At 40.1% G+C, this 18095-nt stretch overlaps 1 protein-coding gene across 1 annotated transcript in view; it reads right to left on the bottom strand.

Annotated features, from left to right (window-relative positions):
• The window catches only part of CTTNBP2 (cortactin binding protein 2), a 181554-nt gene that overhangs the window by 89776 nt on the left and 73683 nt on the right, over positions 1 to 18095 (bottom strand). The window contains exon 3 of the mRNA XM_056573840.1: positions 8396 to 8620. Within this exon, the coding sequence (XP_056429815.1) occupies positions 8396 to 8620 (225 nt within the window). The remainder of the gene's footprint in view (positions 1 to 8395; positions 8621 to 18095) is intronic.

Here is an 18095-nt window from a genome sequence, read left to right as displayed (position 1 = left end):
TGTAAACTGCACAAAAAAAAGCAGATTTTTTTTTTTTATACAGAAACTGCAGAAAATCAAACACTTCTATTAAAGCTTATTTTGCATAAAAATTGGGATGAAAAAATGTGAACCTAATTATTTTACAGTGTGAACTGTGACTGTTGAAGAATCATTAGACTGTCTAGTCTAAAGGTATGTTCACACGTTTCAGATCAGTTGCAGTTCTCCTGTAGATCAGTTGCAGCACATCAGCAACATACCCTAAGTTTGTATCTTCTTACTTATATGTCAAAAAATGTGGACTAAAGTGGCACATTTTTTAAATTTGTCTAAATTTGTCTAAAATGTGTCTAAAACACATTGAAATTTTGCACCAGATTTTTTGGTGGAGGCAGTTCCGATCATTTTCCCAACAGTTTGTACCCAGAGCTCTAGATGGAACACATGCTAGTAGTTGTTGTGTGTGGTTACTGTACTTTCACGAGTAGAAACTGCATATATCTTAGATAGTAATGTCCCTTGACAAAAAAAAAAGTTGTACTGTATAACCTTTGGGTAGAGCAACCAAAGTATTAAAAAATAACATTAAAGCACAACTGTTGTGAGTTTTTAGCCCATAACATGTCATGTCCATAACATGAGTGTAACCATACCATTTATCGCTTTTCCTCCTTCTTTTATAACTTATAAAATACATTTTTCCATCGGTCAGGCAGTCGGTTAGGTGTGGCTTGGGGTTCGCAAAGCCCCGCCGTCGTCATGCCTATCCCCTCCTTTCAGCGCTGGGATTGTTGTGTAGTAAGACCACCCAGCATTGACAGAGCGAGCGCTCGCTCCAGCTGCCTATGTGCTCACTGCGCATGAACTGCATCTTACTGCACAGCGGTCCCGGCGATGAAAGGAGAGGATAGGCGTGGCGGCGGGGCTTTGCGAACCCCAAGCCACGCCTATCCGACTGTGCCTGGCCGCTGGATAAATGTATTTTATAAGTTATAAAAGAAGGAGGAAAAGCGATAAAAGGTATGGTTACACTCACATTATGGACATCTGTAACAATATTGGAGAAGTCTGGGGGGCTAAAAACTCATGACAGTTGCGCTTTAATAACTTGGGATACACTGGTAGATTAGTTACTTGGGATTTAAATATGTTAGTCCTACATGAACACCTAAAACCATAGGAATGACATATGTAACAGGTATTATACAAATGACCTTACTGAGTGCAAGTTTCATCTTCCCTTGGTTTGTGCTACTGAATTAACACAGCATGTGGTTAATCTACTGGTTAATAATTTATTTGCTCAGAAGACTACAAACCTAATCTCCAAGTTAAAAACCAACACAATTGTGACCAGATGCTGCTGATAATACATTCCTCTTTCCTTTGTAAAAGCTTATCTGTTGTGCGCTTACTATGTAAACAGTGTTCAGATAATACCGCATTTTAAACTATGGATCTGGTTACATTTTGCTGTAGAGAGGGATAAGGTAAATCTGCACATGAAATTGATGTTATTTCTCTGCAGTAAACATAACCAGAGAAATCAAGGTTGTTGATCGAAGGGAGACATATGCAAAACTAAGGGGGTGCATTCACACCATCTTTTGGGGATCTGGCGGAAAAATTTTAAAAACGTCTGCTGCCGGATTCCCACCGCACTATTCATTAGAATGAGCTGTGACACCGGTCGGCTCATTTTTGAACCATATCAGTTTTATTGCCAGACTAAAAACATGGCATACTATTGTTTTCAGTCTGCACCAAAACTGGATACAGTCCAAAAATGAGCCGACCGGAGTTACTAGCTGACTCGTCCGGCTCATTTAAGTGAACGGGTGCAGTGGGGATCCATCTGCCGTATCCCCAAGACGTGGTGTGAATGAGCCTTTATTGTGATTTTAGCACAACTTCTAACCCTATTTCGCGCCAAATATATGGTGTGACACACGGTAAAAAGTGTCACACCACATACATTTTCAAAGGAGTTTACATTAAAAAAAGCAAAAGTTTACCCGATGCACGTTTGCTAAAGTGGGTGTGGTGTCGGATTTAGTTTAGATTACAGGACATTTTCAAAGGCTCATCCTTGTGTTCTGGCACAAAGTTTACACTACCTTTGGAGTAATGCAAACATTTTTTAAACTGGAATTTTCTTTCCCATGTTATAAATTGCAATTTTAAACCTGAAATTGTAAAATACTACTATAAGTAGTATTAAACTATATTTATTAATTTGTGAATGGGGTCCGAACATACCTTCTGGTGTGGCTTACTTTGAACTGGAGGCCTGTTTGCCATTTCCTGCTTAGTGGCACTGTCACAATATAGCATGTGTTTTTGCAGCAAAATACCAAAATTATGGTAAAAATGGCACGGTTTACATCAAAATGACAACATTTTTTTACTGCCATTTTTGAAAATTGTGGTTAAAACATGGTAATACCCGACAATACTGCATAGTGCTGCAAATAAAACGCAATGTGTGGGCACAACCTAAATAAAAATATAGGCAACCTAAAAAAAAATAGGCAAATATTTCACTTACTTCCTCAACATGTATATCACTTTTTAGGAGGATTTTTTACTTTTTTGGCTTTTTTCAGTAGGCGTGCTTATACAAATCTCTGATGTTTTAGAATAATCTCCTTACATGGCCTTTTTTTATGCGTTTGGCTAGTTTTTTTTATTTATTTTTTGCATATCTGCATTTGCAGTTTTTGTGGATATCACTGGTAGAAGTGTAAGCAGTGTTATTTTTTTCATTGGCTAGCTTGAAATTGATTTAGCATAAATGTACCAAGCATTCCTGCCATATGAACAGGATCTGCTAAATCTGAAATCAATAGGACTCTGCTGTAGAATTCTGCTGTAGACTGCTGGAGAATTCCACATGGACATGCCAACGTGTGAACATACCCTAATGCAGAATTTCCAAGTGGAAATTCCGTCTGGAATACTTTTGGAATCAAAACTTCTGAAAAGAATAATTTGCTAATCAAAAAATTAACATGTCCTTTCTTGAAGCAGAAAATAAAATAATCCTCATCGGGCCATTTCATTGTCATCAATGGGGCTGATTCCACGAGGATTCCTGACAGAATTTCCACATGAAAATTTTACTTAAAATTACATGTGTGCTCTGTTTTATGCATTGAGAAGTAGAGAAAATTTAGTGAGGATATTCTGCTGTGTGAAAGGACCCTTTGGGTATGGTCATAGGGAGCATTTTTCACCCTTTTTATGAGTATATATGTAAAAGTCTGTGCTCCAAAATATATATTATTATAAGTAAGGTAGCCAAAGTAATTTGTGTGTGTTTACTAAGAAAAGCTTTTGCAAAATTTTCTACTGCATTTCTGTTTCTTAGCGACACCACCACCTTCGAAAAATATGCATCACTTCTTTTCATCTCGATTGTTACGTAATGATCATCAAGCTTTACAGCAAGGAAATGAGAAGAGACAAGCAGTTACTTCTGTCTGGCAGAGGCCTAGCTAATATGGGAACAAAGCATGTGGCTTATTGAAATCTAATCTACCAAAATCTTCTTTCCGCCCCCACATAGGCAGCCAAGAGGCCCCATACACATTAGATCATTCTTATCTCTCCAAAATCATCCTTTTTTTTTTGATTGATTCTCCTTTTTGTTCCCATTACCACCTATTTTAGAAGACCATGTAGTTGCCCATAGCAACCAATTAGATTGTTTCTTTCATTTTTTAAAGGCCCTTGTATGAATGAAAGAAGCAATCTAATTGCTATGGGCAACTGCACCACTTTTCCTTTACACAGGTTTTGATAAATCTCCCCCATCCAGACCAAATTTTCTGTGCCAAATTTTTTTTTCCACATTATGCAGGTTTTGAAAAATAATAATAATCTGTGCAATTTTGGAGTGGTCTTCTCAGAAGTTTTACTGTACTTGCAATCCTAAATTTATGTAATTCTACAGGATAAGTGATAAGGATAAGTTAATGAAGAGTGATTTTGTATTTAGAAAAAAAAAAAACATTTTAATGCATAAAAATATGTTTCTTTTTGGGACTTCCACAAAGTTAAGATGTTAATAGATGCTAGGAGGAGTATAAGGCTGTGTTCACATCACGTTTTAGGCAATACAGGACCTCTAAAACCGGGCACTCCCGTATCCCTGCCGTATGCGGCCCATATGTAATGTACAGGGTACCACCACATTATGGGTGTCAGGTCCGAGCATTCCTAGATGAACAGTTTCCTGGAGACTGGATTGGTCGTCGTGGGCCAGTTGAATGGCCCCCAAGGTCTACCGATCTGACCCCCTTAGACTTTTATCTTTGGGGTCATCTGAAGGCAATTGTCTATGCTGTGAAGATACGAGATGTGCAGCACCTGAAACTAAGGATACTGGAAGCCTGTGCTAGCATTTCTCCTGCGGTGTTGCTATCAGTGTGTGAAGAGTGGGAGAAGAGGGTTGCATTGACAATCCAACACAATGAGCAGCACATTGAACACATTTTATAAGTGGTCAGAAACTTGTAAATAACTCATGAAAGAATAAAGGTGCGTAAAAGCAAGCACATCATTGTTTTTCTTGTGAAATTCCCAATAAGTTTGATGTGTCACATGACCCTCTTCCTATTGAAAAAACAAAAGTTGGATTCAAAATGGCCGACTTGAAAATGGCCACCATGGTCACCATCCACCATCCATCTTGAAAAGTTTCCCCCCTCACATATACGTATGTGCCACAAACAAGAAGTTAATATCACCAACCATTCCCATTTTATTAAGGTGTATCCATATAAATGGCCCACCCTGTATTTCAATGAGCCGACCGGAGTGAAACGCTGACTCCGGTTGGCTCATTTTTGCCCCGTATGGGGTTTTCCCACCGGACCTAAAACTGTGGTAGTCCACGGTTTTAGGTCCAGTGGGAAAACCGCATACGGGCAAAAATTTGCAGAACGGAGTCAGCGTTTCACTCCGGTCGGCTGATTGAAATACATTACATACAGGCTGCATATGGAAGCACCCGAATTTAGCTCCCCAGCCATATGCATACCCGTATTGCCTAAAACAGTGATGGCGAACCTATGGCATGCATGCCACAGGTGGCACGCCGAGCCCCCTGTGGGCACGTAGCCATAGTTCGCCATGGATGCCTTTTGATGCGCTCCGCTGACGCCGGACTTCCGCTATGCTCAGGGCCGGTGTTAAGGCAGGGCAAACCGGGACATCCCTGTGTCCCGAAAGATTGTTTCGGGACACAAGGATGTCCCAGTTACCTTTCTGCGGCCCCGTATTAACTTTAAAAGCGCAGGGGCCGCCGGGAGGTAGTCCCGTGCGTGCGCCCATAGGAATGGAGGAGCGGAGCATCGAGGAGGAGGACGCGCGCTGGCTAGCATGGTAAGTTACCAGCTTCACTTCAGCTTCAGTGCTCCAACCACCACTCCTCCGGAGTGACCAGAGGAGCGGTGAACGAAGCACTGTGAGGCAGTACACAGACATACAGCCTCCAGCCATACACTGTATATGGCTGAAGGCTGTATGTCTGTGGGGGAACTATCCTGCACCTAATGTGGGGGGACTACAACCTAATGTGGGGGAACATACTGCCAACCTAATGTGGGGGAACTGCAACCTAATGTGGGGGAACTGCAACCTAATGTGGAGGAACTACAACCTAATGTGGGGGAACATACTGCCAACCTAATGTGGGGGAACTGCAACCTAATGTGGGGGAACTACAACCTAATGTGGGGGAACTGCAACCTAATGTGGGGAAACTGCAATCTAATGTGGAGGAACTACAGCCTAATGTGGGGGAACATACTGCCAACCTAATGTGGGGGAACTACAACCTAATGTGGAGGAACTATATTGCCAACCTAATGTGGGGGAACTATACTGCCAACCTAATGTGGGGGAACTATACTGCCTACCTTATGTGGGGAACATACTGCCTACCTAATGTGGGGGAACTACAACCTAATGTGGGGGAACATACTGCCTACCTAAGTAGTTTTTTCTAAACTTAAACTTCAGTATTCTGATTTAATTGCTGTGCTGGCACTTTGAGGGAAAAAAAGTTGGCATGCATTACGGTTTGGGCTCAAAAAGGTTCACCATCACTGCCCTAAAACGTGATGTGAACCCAGCCTTAGAAGCATTTTTACAGGTTATGGGCAGCATGCCAAACATTTAGCAAGTGAATTATCAATGTTTTTTTTGTAAAGAGTGTACAGTAATTTGATCTGAAAGGGAAAATATATTAGTAATGTAGCTTTTATTTATTTTATCTGAATGCAAAACCAAATCAACATCATTTAGTAAACTGATACTGTAAGCTTCATGGCAACCTACACAAACAGAAGTCCAGAAACATAGAAAAAGGTCCCTGTGATAAAATAACACTCCTGTCCTGTGACTGTATGGATCTGGCTCACATAAATGTCAGTTCTGCATATTAGGTCTCATTAAGCATTCTGATCAACAGAAGAACTCAATTATTGTAAACATATAATAAAAATGTGGTAAACATACACAGTACTTGCTGGTAAGTTGAGATTTAAATGGTAAAATATAACATTAAGGATGCCTTCACACGGGCGTATTTGTCAGCGGATCTGCAGCTGCAGATCCACTGACAAGGCCCCTAAAGTGCTGCCCTCTTTGTGCCTGCTAATAGCGGCAATCTGCCGCTACCAGCAGCAGACACACTGTGAAGTGCGAGTCGCAGTGTATCCGCACATCCCACACATCGCGGCCGCTCCCCCGGCTTCCTGAGCTACACAGAGAGCGGCCGCGATGTGTGCGAGTACACTGCAGCTCGCACATCGCAGTGTGTCTGCTGGTAGCGGCGGATTGCCGCTATTAGCAGGCACAAAGAGGGCAGCACTTTAGGGCCCTTGTCAGCGGATCCGCAGCTGCAAATACGCCCGTGTGAACGCACCCTGAGGCTAAGTTTCCACTTGTTTTCACTGCAGTTTTTGAGCCAAAGCCAGAAGTGTACTCAAAAGGAATAGGACATATAAAGGAAGGACTTAGGCTAGGATTCCACTTGTTTTTTTTTCTGGCAGTTTTTGAGCCAAAGCCAGAAGTGTATTCAAAAGGAATAGGACATATAAAGGAAGGACTTACACTTCTCCTCCCTTATGGATCCACTTCTGACTTTGGCTCAAAAACTGCAGTGGCAGTTTTTCAAAAACTGTCAGAAAAAAAAAACAAGTGGAAACTTAGCCTAAGTGAGTTCTTTCCATGGAAGAGTTTAATGAGGATTCTTATTGATGGTTGTGCCACAACACCTGGGACCCCCATCGATCAGCCAAACTGCACAGCCATGGAGCTGGAAATAAACAATGTACGGGAGCCAGAAGCCTCGGCCCTGTACATTGTTTGTGGTGGTGGTGTTGGGTTATTGTAAAGGAGCTCCCATTCATCTCAGGGTGTTGGCACCTCACCAAATATTAATATCCCTATATATATTAAGTGGTATTTACTAAAATTTTTATCTATTTTTTACTTCAAATACCAATAACACAAACATTTTAAAATAAATCACTATGGCCCTGATTTATCTTAAAGGAGTATTCCAGGATCTAAGCTTTTATCCCCTAGTCAGAGGATAGGGAATACAATGTCTGATCGCGAGGTGCACGCCGCTGGGACCCCCGCGATCTCCCTGCAGCACCCGCATTGTATGCGGAGCTGTGTCTCCAGTGTTGGAAACTTCCGGGTTTCCGAGATTGGAGATGTGACGTAATGTCACGCCCCCCAATGACGTCACTCCATGCCCCCTCCATTCATGTCAATGGGAGGGGGCGTAGCGGGCATTACGCTCCCCCTACCATAGACATGAATGGAGGGGGCGCGGCACGACGTCACGTGGGGGGGGAACGACGTTATGTCATGTCTCCTGTCTAGGAAACCCCGCTTTAATGTGTGAGAGAAAAAGAGGAATGATTTTCCCACAGCGACCAATCACCGCCCAGCTTTCACTTTATCAGAGCTTGTTAAGAGAGGAAAGCTGAGCTGTGATTGGGTGGTGTGGGAAAATCACTCCACTTTTTCTCTCACAGAGATTGATAAATCAGGGTCTATGGGGGTGATTTATCAAAACCTGTCTAGAGGAAAAGTTGCTGAGTTGCCCATAGCAACCAATAAGTTTGTTTCTTTTATTTTTGAAAAGGCCTCTGAAAAATGAAAGAAGCAATCTGATTGGTTGCTATGGGCAACTCAGCAACTTTTCCTGTGGACTGGTTTTGATAAATGTTTTCCTACACACAGTCTAGTTCTCTGCTGGATCATCATATTGGTTACTGTATGGCAAGTTTTACTCAAAAAGAGAGAAAGGCAGATATCTGACAGGCACACAGTGCAGGTGTTCAGTGTAGGTCCTTATTAAAGAGACGTCTAAAAACGGGACATTTACCTTTCTTTGTCGTCTTTCAGCAGCAGCAAGTTGAGCTGTCATCCTCTCTTGCATCTTCCTGCAGTGTGCCATTACCGCTTCTAAGATCGTAAGAGGGTTGCTACAAATTGGTTTCTTCTCTTTATCAAAAGCACCTGTTTCACAGTCTCTTTGAAGTGCAAGGAAAGGGTCTCCAAGATTAAATCTTCCATATCTTTCTTGCACAAAAACTTCCTTTCTTCGTGCCTTAAAAACAAAATACATGGCATTAACTTATACCCTGTAAACCATATAATGTAAGTAAAAGCAGTCTTTGAGTCTTTAGAGTACAGAAAACAGAAAATCTTTTCTGAAAAGACATTACTAGCTATGTCCTTAGTCTGTTTTTTCTTCCCACTTACTAAGATGGACATCCAAATAACTAACCGTTGGTGTAAGTCCTACATTTCCCTAAAGTGTTTTGATATTACAAAACTAGGGGTGTCCTGATCGCGATACTGGTATTAGGACCTATAATGGACATTTTCACAAGTACTTCTTCTTGTGAAAATTTCCTGATAACTAATCATATATCAAGAAGGTGTGGTATGCCCGCCATACAGTCTGTGTGGATTAAAAAGTGGCCAATTCAGGCAGCCTGATCTGCTAACTAGCCGCAGGACACTTGTCCTGGATTTCCCAGCCATCGAGCACTTCAAATGTAGGCCGCAGCTGGAGAAGTACTGTGATTACCTGTCCATCAGCGTTTTCAGTCTCCTGACATATAGTCTCCACAGAAGACTAGGAAAGTTGGGTGACTAGGAAAGTTGGGCTTTTAAGGGGGTATTACTGTACCATCTCAGCATGTTGTCCCCTATCCATAGGATAGGGGATAACATGCTGATCGGTGAGGGTCCGATCATTGAACTGCCATCGATGCACAATATGTGCAGCCTTCACGGGCAATGCTCCATTTATTCTCTTTGGTGCCGGTGAACGTTTTCAAGTTTAGAGATCAGAATCGTTTGGCTGCTCCATAAAGAATAAATAGAGAAGTACCTGCGCAGTGCTTTGTGCTCTTTATTCCAGCAAGAATTATATCCCCAATCACTGCATCGGTGGGGGTCACTGCGGTCCAACTCTCACTCTAACTGATATGCATGGTATTGTAAATATAGGCAGGTAATCTCCCTGTCCCACCCCCCACATACAAAAATAACACATACCTGTTACTCAGCTTTCCCAGCCCTGTGAGGAGTCAAAAAGTGTTTTGTTTTGTTTTTGTTCTTTTTTTCCTTTTACAAAAAGCCTTTCCCATAATAAAAACTGAAACATCCCCCCTTTTTTGAGAAGAAAAAAAAAAACCCTGTCACATAACATATCATGAGGTTGCCCAATGATTAAATGTTCATTTATTATATTCAATCAGGAAAAGCAGAACAACTTGTCAACTGGAATACCTAACAATAAAGGATTATACTGTAAGTCTAGATATCGCTTCTTCACTGTCAATAATTGTAGACTACATTGCTGTTTCCTTTCCCAAAAAAAGTGTCTGTGCTAGACTTTATTGCGTCCTAATAATTAGAGGGTATATTGATAATATATATATATATATATATATATATATATATATATATATATATATTAACAATCCCTAACATAATGTTACAGTGGGGATCAAAAGTCTGGGCACCCCAGGTAAAAATTTGTAATAATGTGCATAAAGAAGCCAAGGAAAGATGTAAAAATCTCCAAAAGGCATCAAATTACAAATTCTTATAATATGTCAACAAAAGTTAGATTTTATTTCCATCGTTTACACTTTTAAAATAACAGAAAACAAAAAATGGCATCTGCAAAAGTTTGGGCACCCTGCAGAGTTAATATCTTGTACTGCCCCCTTTCGCAAGTATCACAGCTTGTAAACGCTTTTGTAGCCAGCCAAGAGTCTTTCAATTCTTGTTTGAGGTATCTTTGCCCATTCTTCCTTACAAAAGTCTTCCAGTTCTTTGAGATTTCTGGGCTGTCTGTCAAGCACTGCTCTTTTAAGGTCTATCCATAGATTTTCAATTATGTTGAGGTCAGGAGATTGTGAAGGCCATGGCAAAACCTTCAGTTTACGCCTCTTGATGTAATCCCCCGTGGATTTCGAGGTGTGTTTAGGATCATTATCCATTTGTGGAAGCCATCCTCTCTTTAACTTCAGCTTTTTCACAGATGGCTTTTTCACAGATGCTAACTTGTAGCATCCAAAATTTGCTGAAATTTTATTGAATCCATTTTTCCTTCTACTCATGAGATGTTCCCTGTGCCACTGGTTGCAATACAGCCCCAAAGCATGATTGATACACCCCCATGCTTAACAGTTGGACAGAGGTTCTTTTAATTAAATTCTGTACCCCTTCTCCAAACGTACCTTTGCTCATTCCGGCCAAAAAGTTCAATTTTAACCTCATCGGTCCACAGAACTTGTTTCCAAAATGCACCAGACTTGTCTATATGTTCATTTGCAAAGTTCAAACGCAGATTTTTGTGGTGAGGATGTAGAAGAGGTTTTCTTCTGATTACTCTTCCATGAAGATCATATTTGTACAAGTATCTCTTTATAGTGGAATAGTGTATCACAACTCCAGTGGCTGCCGGATCTTTCTGGAGGGATTGTGCAGTCAAACGTGGATTTTGAATTGTTTTTCTCACAATCCTGCGAGCTGTTCTCTCTGATATTTTTCTTGGTCTTCCAGATCTTGGTTTAACTTCCACTGTTCCTGATGACTGCCATTTCTTAATTACATTCCGAACAGAGGATATTGACATCTGAAAGCGTTTTGCTATCTTTGTATAGCCTTCTCCAGCTTTGTGAGCGTCAACTATTTTCAGATTTCTAGACAACTGCTTAGAAGAACCCATGAAGCTGATTGTTGGGGCAAGGTCAGATGAGTCTGGGCATTTAAAACCTTTGAGATTGACATCACCTGGTCTTCCCACATGATGATTGAGAACAATCCATGACACTGGCAGGTCTCAGATTTGCAAAGGGGGCAGTGCATGCTATAAATTCTGCAGGGTGCCCAAACTTTTGCAGACACCATTATTTTGTTTTCTGTTATTTTGAAAGTGTAAATGATGGAAATAAAATCTAACTTTTGTTGACATATTATAAGAATGTCTAATCTGTAATGTAATGCCTTTTGGAGATTTTTACCTGGGGTGCCCAAATTTTTGATCCCCACTGTATATGCATGCATACATCCTGGCCACACTTTTACTGGCCAAATCCTGTATACTGGGACCAATATTGCCAATAACACCAGTATAACAAACAAGAATGATCAGCATCTCCAGACAAGATAAAATACATGCACAGGTGCATACTGCTAGTTTTGCTTTGTGTGTTATCAAAAATGGACAAATAACAATGCTACACCATGACTATTACAATTACCACTGACTAATGAGTAACAAATACCACTACACACTTACTGAATACAATCTACTATACAAAGATATGATGACTTCTCAAGCCATAACTCATCTCTGTAGAATCTGCCAGACATACAGTCAGGTCGATAAATAATGGGAGATCGACACAATTCTAACATTTTTGGCTCTATACACCACCACAATGGAATTGAAATGAAACAAGCAAGATGTGCTTTAACTGCAGATTGTCAGCTTTAATTTGACATTTTTAGTGCCCTGTTCGCACACATAAATTGATCCCTGTTTTAAAAATTAATAAAAATTATGTTATAAAAAAGATAAATTTTGTTAGATACAATTTTTTCCTTCACTACTGTATATTTCAATTTTTAATGGTACCCTACAAAATTGTATTAAAAAAAGGTATCTCCATCACTTTTTTAGATCGCTAAAGTCCAAAAAAGAATAAAAACCCACATGGCGTTTTTCTTGGCATTTTTTCACTCCCATAGACTTCTATGGGAGAAAAACGCCACGATTTCAGGGGAAAAAACGCCATTGGCTCAACATGCTGCGACTTTGCAAAAAAAAGGAGCTAAAAAAGAGTGAAAAAAACGCCAAGAGGATTAAAAAAAACGTCAAACTGAAAAACGCCAAGTGGAAAAAGAATTTAGCAATTTCTCATTGATTTACAGCTAACATCTGGCCACAGCTTTTTTTGGCCGAAAAAAACGCCGTGCGGCAGGATTGGCGTTTTTCTTGGCGTTTCCCCACCGCCCCCCAAAAAACAAGTAGAAACTTAGCCTTATGTAGCATATAACAAACCAACATTTACTTACCCCCTGTGCTCCTGCAATGTCTGCAGTATCCTGCTCCAGGCCCTGCAGCGACTGTCTTCTTAAGCAGCAGCCTAATGTTTCAGGCCTGGTTACAGTGTGTGACTCTGCCACTCAGCAAATCGCAGCGATGTCCCTCCTCAGCCAGTGATTTGCTAAGCAACAGTGTGACACACTGCTTCCTGGGCCCGACAGTCATGCTAAGACTCAGAAAGTGAATGATTGTGGGAAACCGGAGCAGGAGACCAGAGGCATTGTGGGAGCACAGGAGGTAAGTAAAGGTTTATTTTATTAACTACAGAACTGCAATTCTCTTGAAACTCCCCCAACCAACCCCCCCACCACACACACACGCCTCCCGCTGGTTAACTTAAACTGAAATATTTCCAGTATTAAAAATCCAATTGAAATCCAATATATATATATATATATATATATATATATATATATATATATATATCCCTTTTAGGTAACCCATAGAAAGTCTCTTTATGAAAAACACAAATCTGCAGGAACTAGTTTAGAAATCTTTATGAAATATGCAAAGCTCGTTTCAACAAAGTAACAAAACACACAAATGAATGACAAACAAGCTGCTAACATCTGGATTCAATCAAAAGAGACCAAGTCAACTACAGAAAGATTAATCAAAGACAGTGCTGCATAATCTTCCCTAGCACACAATGCCTGCCACAAGGAATAAAGATCTGAAAGTTACAAGCAGCTATGTAAGTGTACACAGAGAAGGAGACAAAAATATATATACTAGCTCCTCTACAGATCCTAACAGACAACCATATTTGGCTTTGTAGAATTGCTATAGTCCTAAACATAAACACTGAGGCCAAGACACTGCATCAGACGAAACTGAATGCACAAAAGATCCTTATCCAACTATTCTCTTTAACAGAACATTAGAGAACATAGGGTGAGTAATGATAACGGATGCAGAGGCTGTAGTTCTATCCAGTCCTGGTGCTTTTGAGCTTCCATTTGGTACAAAATAATAGGACCCCTTTGTTATGATGGGAGGGTCCTGTTACAGAGTTTGTAATGGTGCTTTCTAGTTACACCTTTGATGAAAAAAAATTAAAAAAAGAAGAGGTAGAGGGAGACAACTAAAGAATGTACCTTGTTATCACAAGGGTGTATCTACCAGGGTGTTAGACAAGGCAGTTACTATGATGTCCGGCAGCTGTAAGGAACTACCTCCACTTCCATATTGCCAAAGACAATCTGGACCAACATGGTAACAAGCAGTTGTTATTTAGCCTGGTATATCTGTGGAGGTGTCAGTTACACTTTTAATAGATGGAAAGAGGTGAGAGGTAGACACTGATCAATGTGTTACTCAGCTGGTGTGTGCTGGTGTGTGCTGGTGTGTGCTGCTTCTACTGACAGCTGTGACTGGATAAAAGGGTATGTTAAAATGGTTATAAAAACATATTACAATTTTAGAACATTTTACTGTATATTAACACCACACTGCTTGCAAATCAGTGTGGTGTTTAAATGCTGTTTTTAAAAGTTTAGGCATTATTAGGAATTATTTTTTTTAACTTCCCATTGACTTCAATGTGCACTTCTAAGCAGAACTGTTCGAAAAATGTCAATTATTTTTTCAAGACAGATTTTCAGTGCTTGTTTCATGCTGTTTTCATCATTCCTATTGAAGTCAATGGGAGCTGAAAACCGCACATTTTTCAGGCACTTTTTGGGAGTTTTGGAGGCTTTTTGTGCTCCTGTAATAATACCCTTAGTTAAATGGATGTGCCACTACTCCAGTGACATCTGTCGTTTCCCAATGCTCTGCTATATCAGACAGCAGCTCTGATGTAGTCTATGCACAGTAACAGATAACAGAAGAGGGAAATTATACAGGGTTACAATACTTTTACATTTATTTTCAGCCACCATCCAACAATGCTATTCTCCTTAGCTTTCTGAAATAACACACAAAGTAAAAAATAAAAATAGTTTGAAAGCTGTACACTGTGACTGTTATCCATAGGAGAAAGAAGTCAGTAGTTTCTAGTCATGCCAATCATGCCCCCTTCCCACCCAGATCGGTATGATTGACAGCTTTAGTGCCGCTGTGCAGTGTTACTTGTCACATGGAGTTGCCCACTGCATTTCTGACAGTTTCCATGTCAACTGATAAATCCTTGTCATTAACAGTAGATTTACAACTAAACAAATACTTTTTCTGCTTCCACTTGAGTCTTCTGCAGGTGTCAAGGAATTTGTAGATTGTAAAACAGTAGATATAAGATCTATATACCTAGTTGATTGAATATGACCCTGACAAAAAGTCTTGGATTCTGAAGGAGAATATCTGTGCTCCACAGATTATAAAAAAGTTATATATAGAGAGGACAGTATAATTTTTTTTTTCATTTGGAGCCTTTAACCCCTTAAGGCCCATTTTGGCCTTAAGGACCAATTTAATTTTTACGTTTTAATTTTTTCCTCCTCGCCTTCTAAAAATCATAACTCTTTTATATTTTCATTCACAGACTAGTATGAGGGCTTGTTTTTTGCGCGACCAATTGTCCTTTGTAATGACATAACTCATTATATCATAAAATGTATGGCGCAACGAAAAAACACTATTTTTGTGGGGAAATTAAAACGAAAAACGCAATTTTGCTAATTTTGGAAGGTTTCGTTTTCACGCCGTACAATTTAGGGTAAAATTGACGTGTGTTCTTTATTCTGAGGGTCAATACGATTAAAATGATACCCATTATTACATACTTTTATATTATTGTTGCGCTTAAAAAAAATCACAAACTTTTTAACCAAATTAGTACGTTTATAATCCTTTTATTTTGATGACCCCTAACTTTTTTATTTTTCCGTATAAGCGGCGGTATGGGGGCTCATTTTTTGCGCCATGATCTGTACTTTTTTTTTATACCACATTTGCATATAAAAAACTTTTAATACATTTTTTATAATTTTTTTAAAATAAAATGTATTAAAAAAGTAGGAATTTGGGACTTTTTTTTTTTTTTTCGTTCACGCCGTTCACCGTACGGGATCATTAACATTTTATTTTAATAGTTCGGACATTTATGCACGCGGCGATACCAAATATGTCTATTAAAAAATGTTTTACGCTTTTTGGGGGTAAAATAGGAAAAAACGGACGTTTTACTTTTTTATTGGGGGAGGGGATTTTTCACTTTTTTTTTTACTTTTACATTTTTTTACATTTTTTTTTACACTTGAATAGTCCCCATAGGGGACTATTCATAGCAATACCATGATTGCTAATACTGATCTGTTCTATGTATAGGACATAGAACAGATCAGTGTTATCGGTCATCTTCTGCTCTGGTCTGCTCGATCACAGACCAGAGCAGGAGACGCCGGGAGCCGCACGGAGGAAGGAGAGGGGACCTCCGTGCGGCGTTATGAATGATCGGATCCCCGCAGCAGCGCTGCGGGCGATCCGATCATTCATTCAAATCGCGCACTGCCGCAGATGCCGGGATCTGTATTGATCCCGGCACCTGAGGGGTTAATGGCGGACGCCCTGCGATCAGCAGCGCATGACACGGGCATCGCTCCGATGCCCGCGGTTATGCTTAGGACGTAAATGTACGTCCTGGTGCGTTAAGTACCACCGCACCAGGACGTACATTTACGTCCTGCGTCCTTAAGGGGTTAATGCCCTGATTCAATAATGATAACTCTCCCTATTCCTGAAAGAGGGACTTTTTTATTGTATTGACTATCTTTTATCCTGAATGGTCAGAAGGAGGAATGGAGAGAGGAGGGTCAGCCTGATTCATACCCCTCAGTCTCATATTCACACTCCGAGCCTGATTCACATTCTCTTAGCCCCATAGTCACACACCACCATGCCTGAATCACACACTTTCAGCCTCATATTCACCCCCAGCCCGGATTCACACCCCTCAGCACCATATTCAAACCTTTTGAGCCTAAATCATACCCCCACCTCCACCCCACATTCACATCCTCTGAGCCTGATTTACACTCTCACACAACCCAAGCCTGATTCAAACCCCTTAACACCATATTCACAATTCCCAAGCCAGGTTCACACCCCCTAGCCTCATATTCATATCCTTTCACCTAGGATTTGCCTGTTTTTAAAATTAATTTGCCACCCATGTGACTATTCAAGATAAAGTGTGCATTGTCAACCAAATAGGAAATACCCTATATCTCAGGAATGGAGGGGCCTTATCATTGAAATAAAAAAAAAGTTGGAATCAGTGCACCCAAAGCTAATAACAACTCTACTAAGCATAGCTCCTCCTTCATGGCACAGCTCATAATATAGTGTTACAACTCCTGGCTTCTGTTGCTGTTGTAATTCTCTGTTTGGGGCCATCAAGGCAACCAGCACCCAAGATGACATCAGCTACTAAAGGGGAGATGGAGATTTATCAAAACCTTGCTTCTGTAATTTTTTTTTAAGTCTTCTTTTATTTTTAAAAAGAAGCCATCTGGTTGCTATGGCCAACTGCACCACTATTCCCCTACACAGGTTTCAATAAATACTCCCCTCAGGGCCTATTTAAAGATTACTACAGATGCAGTCCATCTTTAATGGACTCCTGTTTGTGTGTATTGCTATCGTATTTGTCTTCTAATAATGACCTTGACCACCATCCTGTCTAGTCCAGGGGTGTGGAAATTTTATAAAAAACTACTTGTCCGCGGGACTAAAAAGGAGCAAAATCTACTTGTCCCTCATGACGATCCACTTGTCCCGGCCAATTTTCGCTTTTACGCACTCATTTTTTCCTCCTTGCCCTATAATAGCCATAACTACCTACTATAATGATACCTTTTAATTTTTCAATAACATTCTCTGAACCAAAAAATATATATATATTTGGGGTAGTGAAATTGAAATAGTAAAAGATAATTTTGCAGATTTGGTGGTTTTCTTTTCTGCGCCATTACCTTGTGGTTGAGATAACATGTTAGTTTTATACTTTAGGCGCCTGGTTACAGCAATACCAGATTTGTATCGTTTACGTCATGTTTTACTAATTCTGAACGTTTTCTAATTGTTTTAATTGCCATTTTTTAACCCCTGTAGCCTTATTTTTTTTCCTCATACCAGGCTGTATGAGGACTCATGTTTTGCACCATAATCTGTTTTTTGTATCGGTACCATTTTGGCATTGATCTGACTTTTTAATCGCTTTTTTACTTTTTTTATGGGATATTATAAAAATTGCAAATCTGTGGTTTGGTATTTTTTTTACATTTACCGTACGGGATACATAATGTTATATTTTAATAGGTTGTACAATTACGCACGAAGCAATACCAAATATGTTTATTTTTATTATGTTTGCATGTTTTTATATAGGAAAAGGGGGTGATTTGAATTTTTAACATGGAAGGGGTTAATGCAGCGGTCTTCAAACTGTGGCCCTCCAGATGTTGCAAAACTACAACTCCCAGCATGCCCGGACAGCCAACGGCTGTCC

This window comes from Hyla sarda, chromosome 4 (assembly GCF_029499605.1).
Source record: "Hyla sarda isolate aHylSar1 chromosome 4, aHylSar1.hap1, whole genome shotgun sequence".
Classification (NCBI taxonomy): Eukaryota; Metazoa; Chordata; class Amphibia; order Anura; family Hylidae; genus Hyla; species Hyla sarda.
The sequence above is the reverse complement of the archived record's forward strand: the minus strand, read 5'-3'. Positions and strand labels throughout refer to the sequence as shown.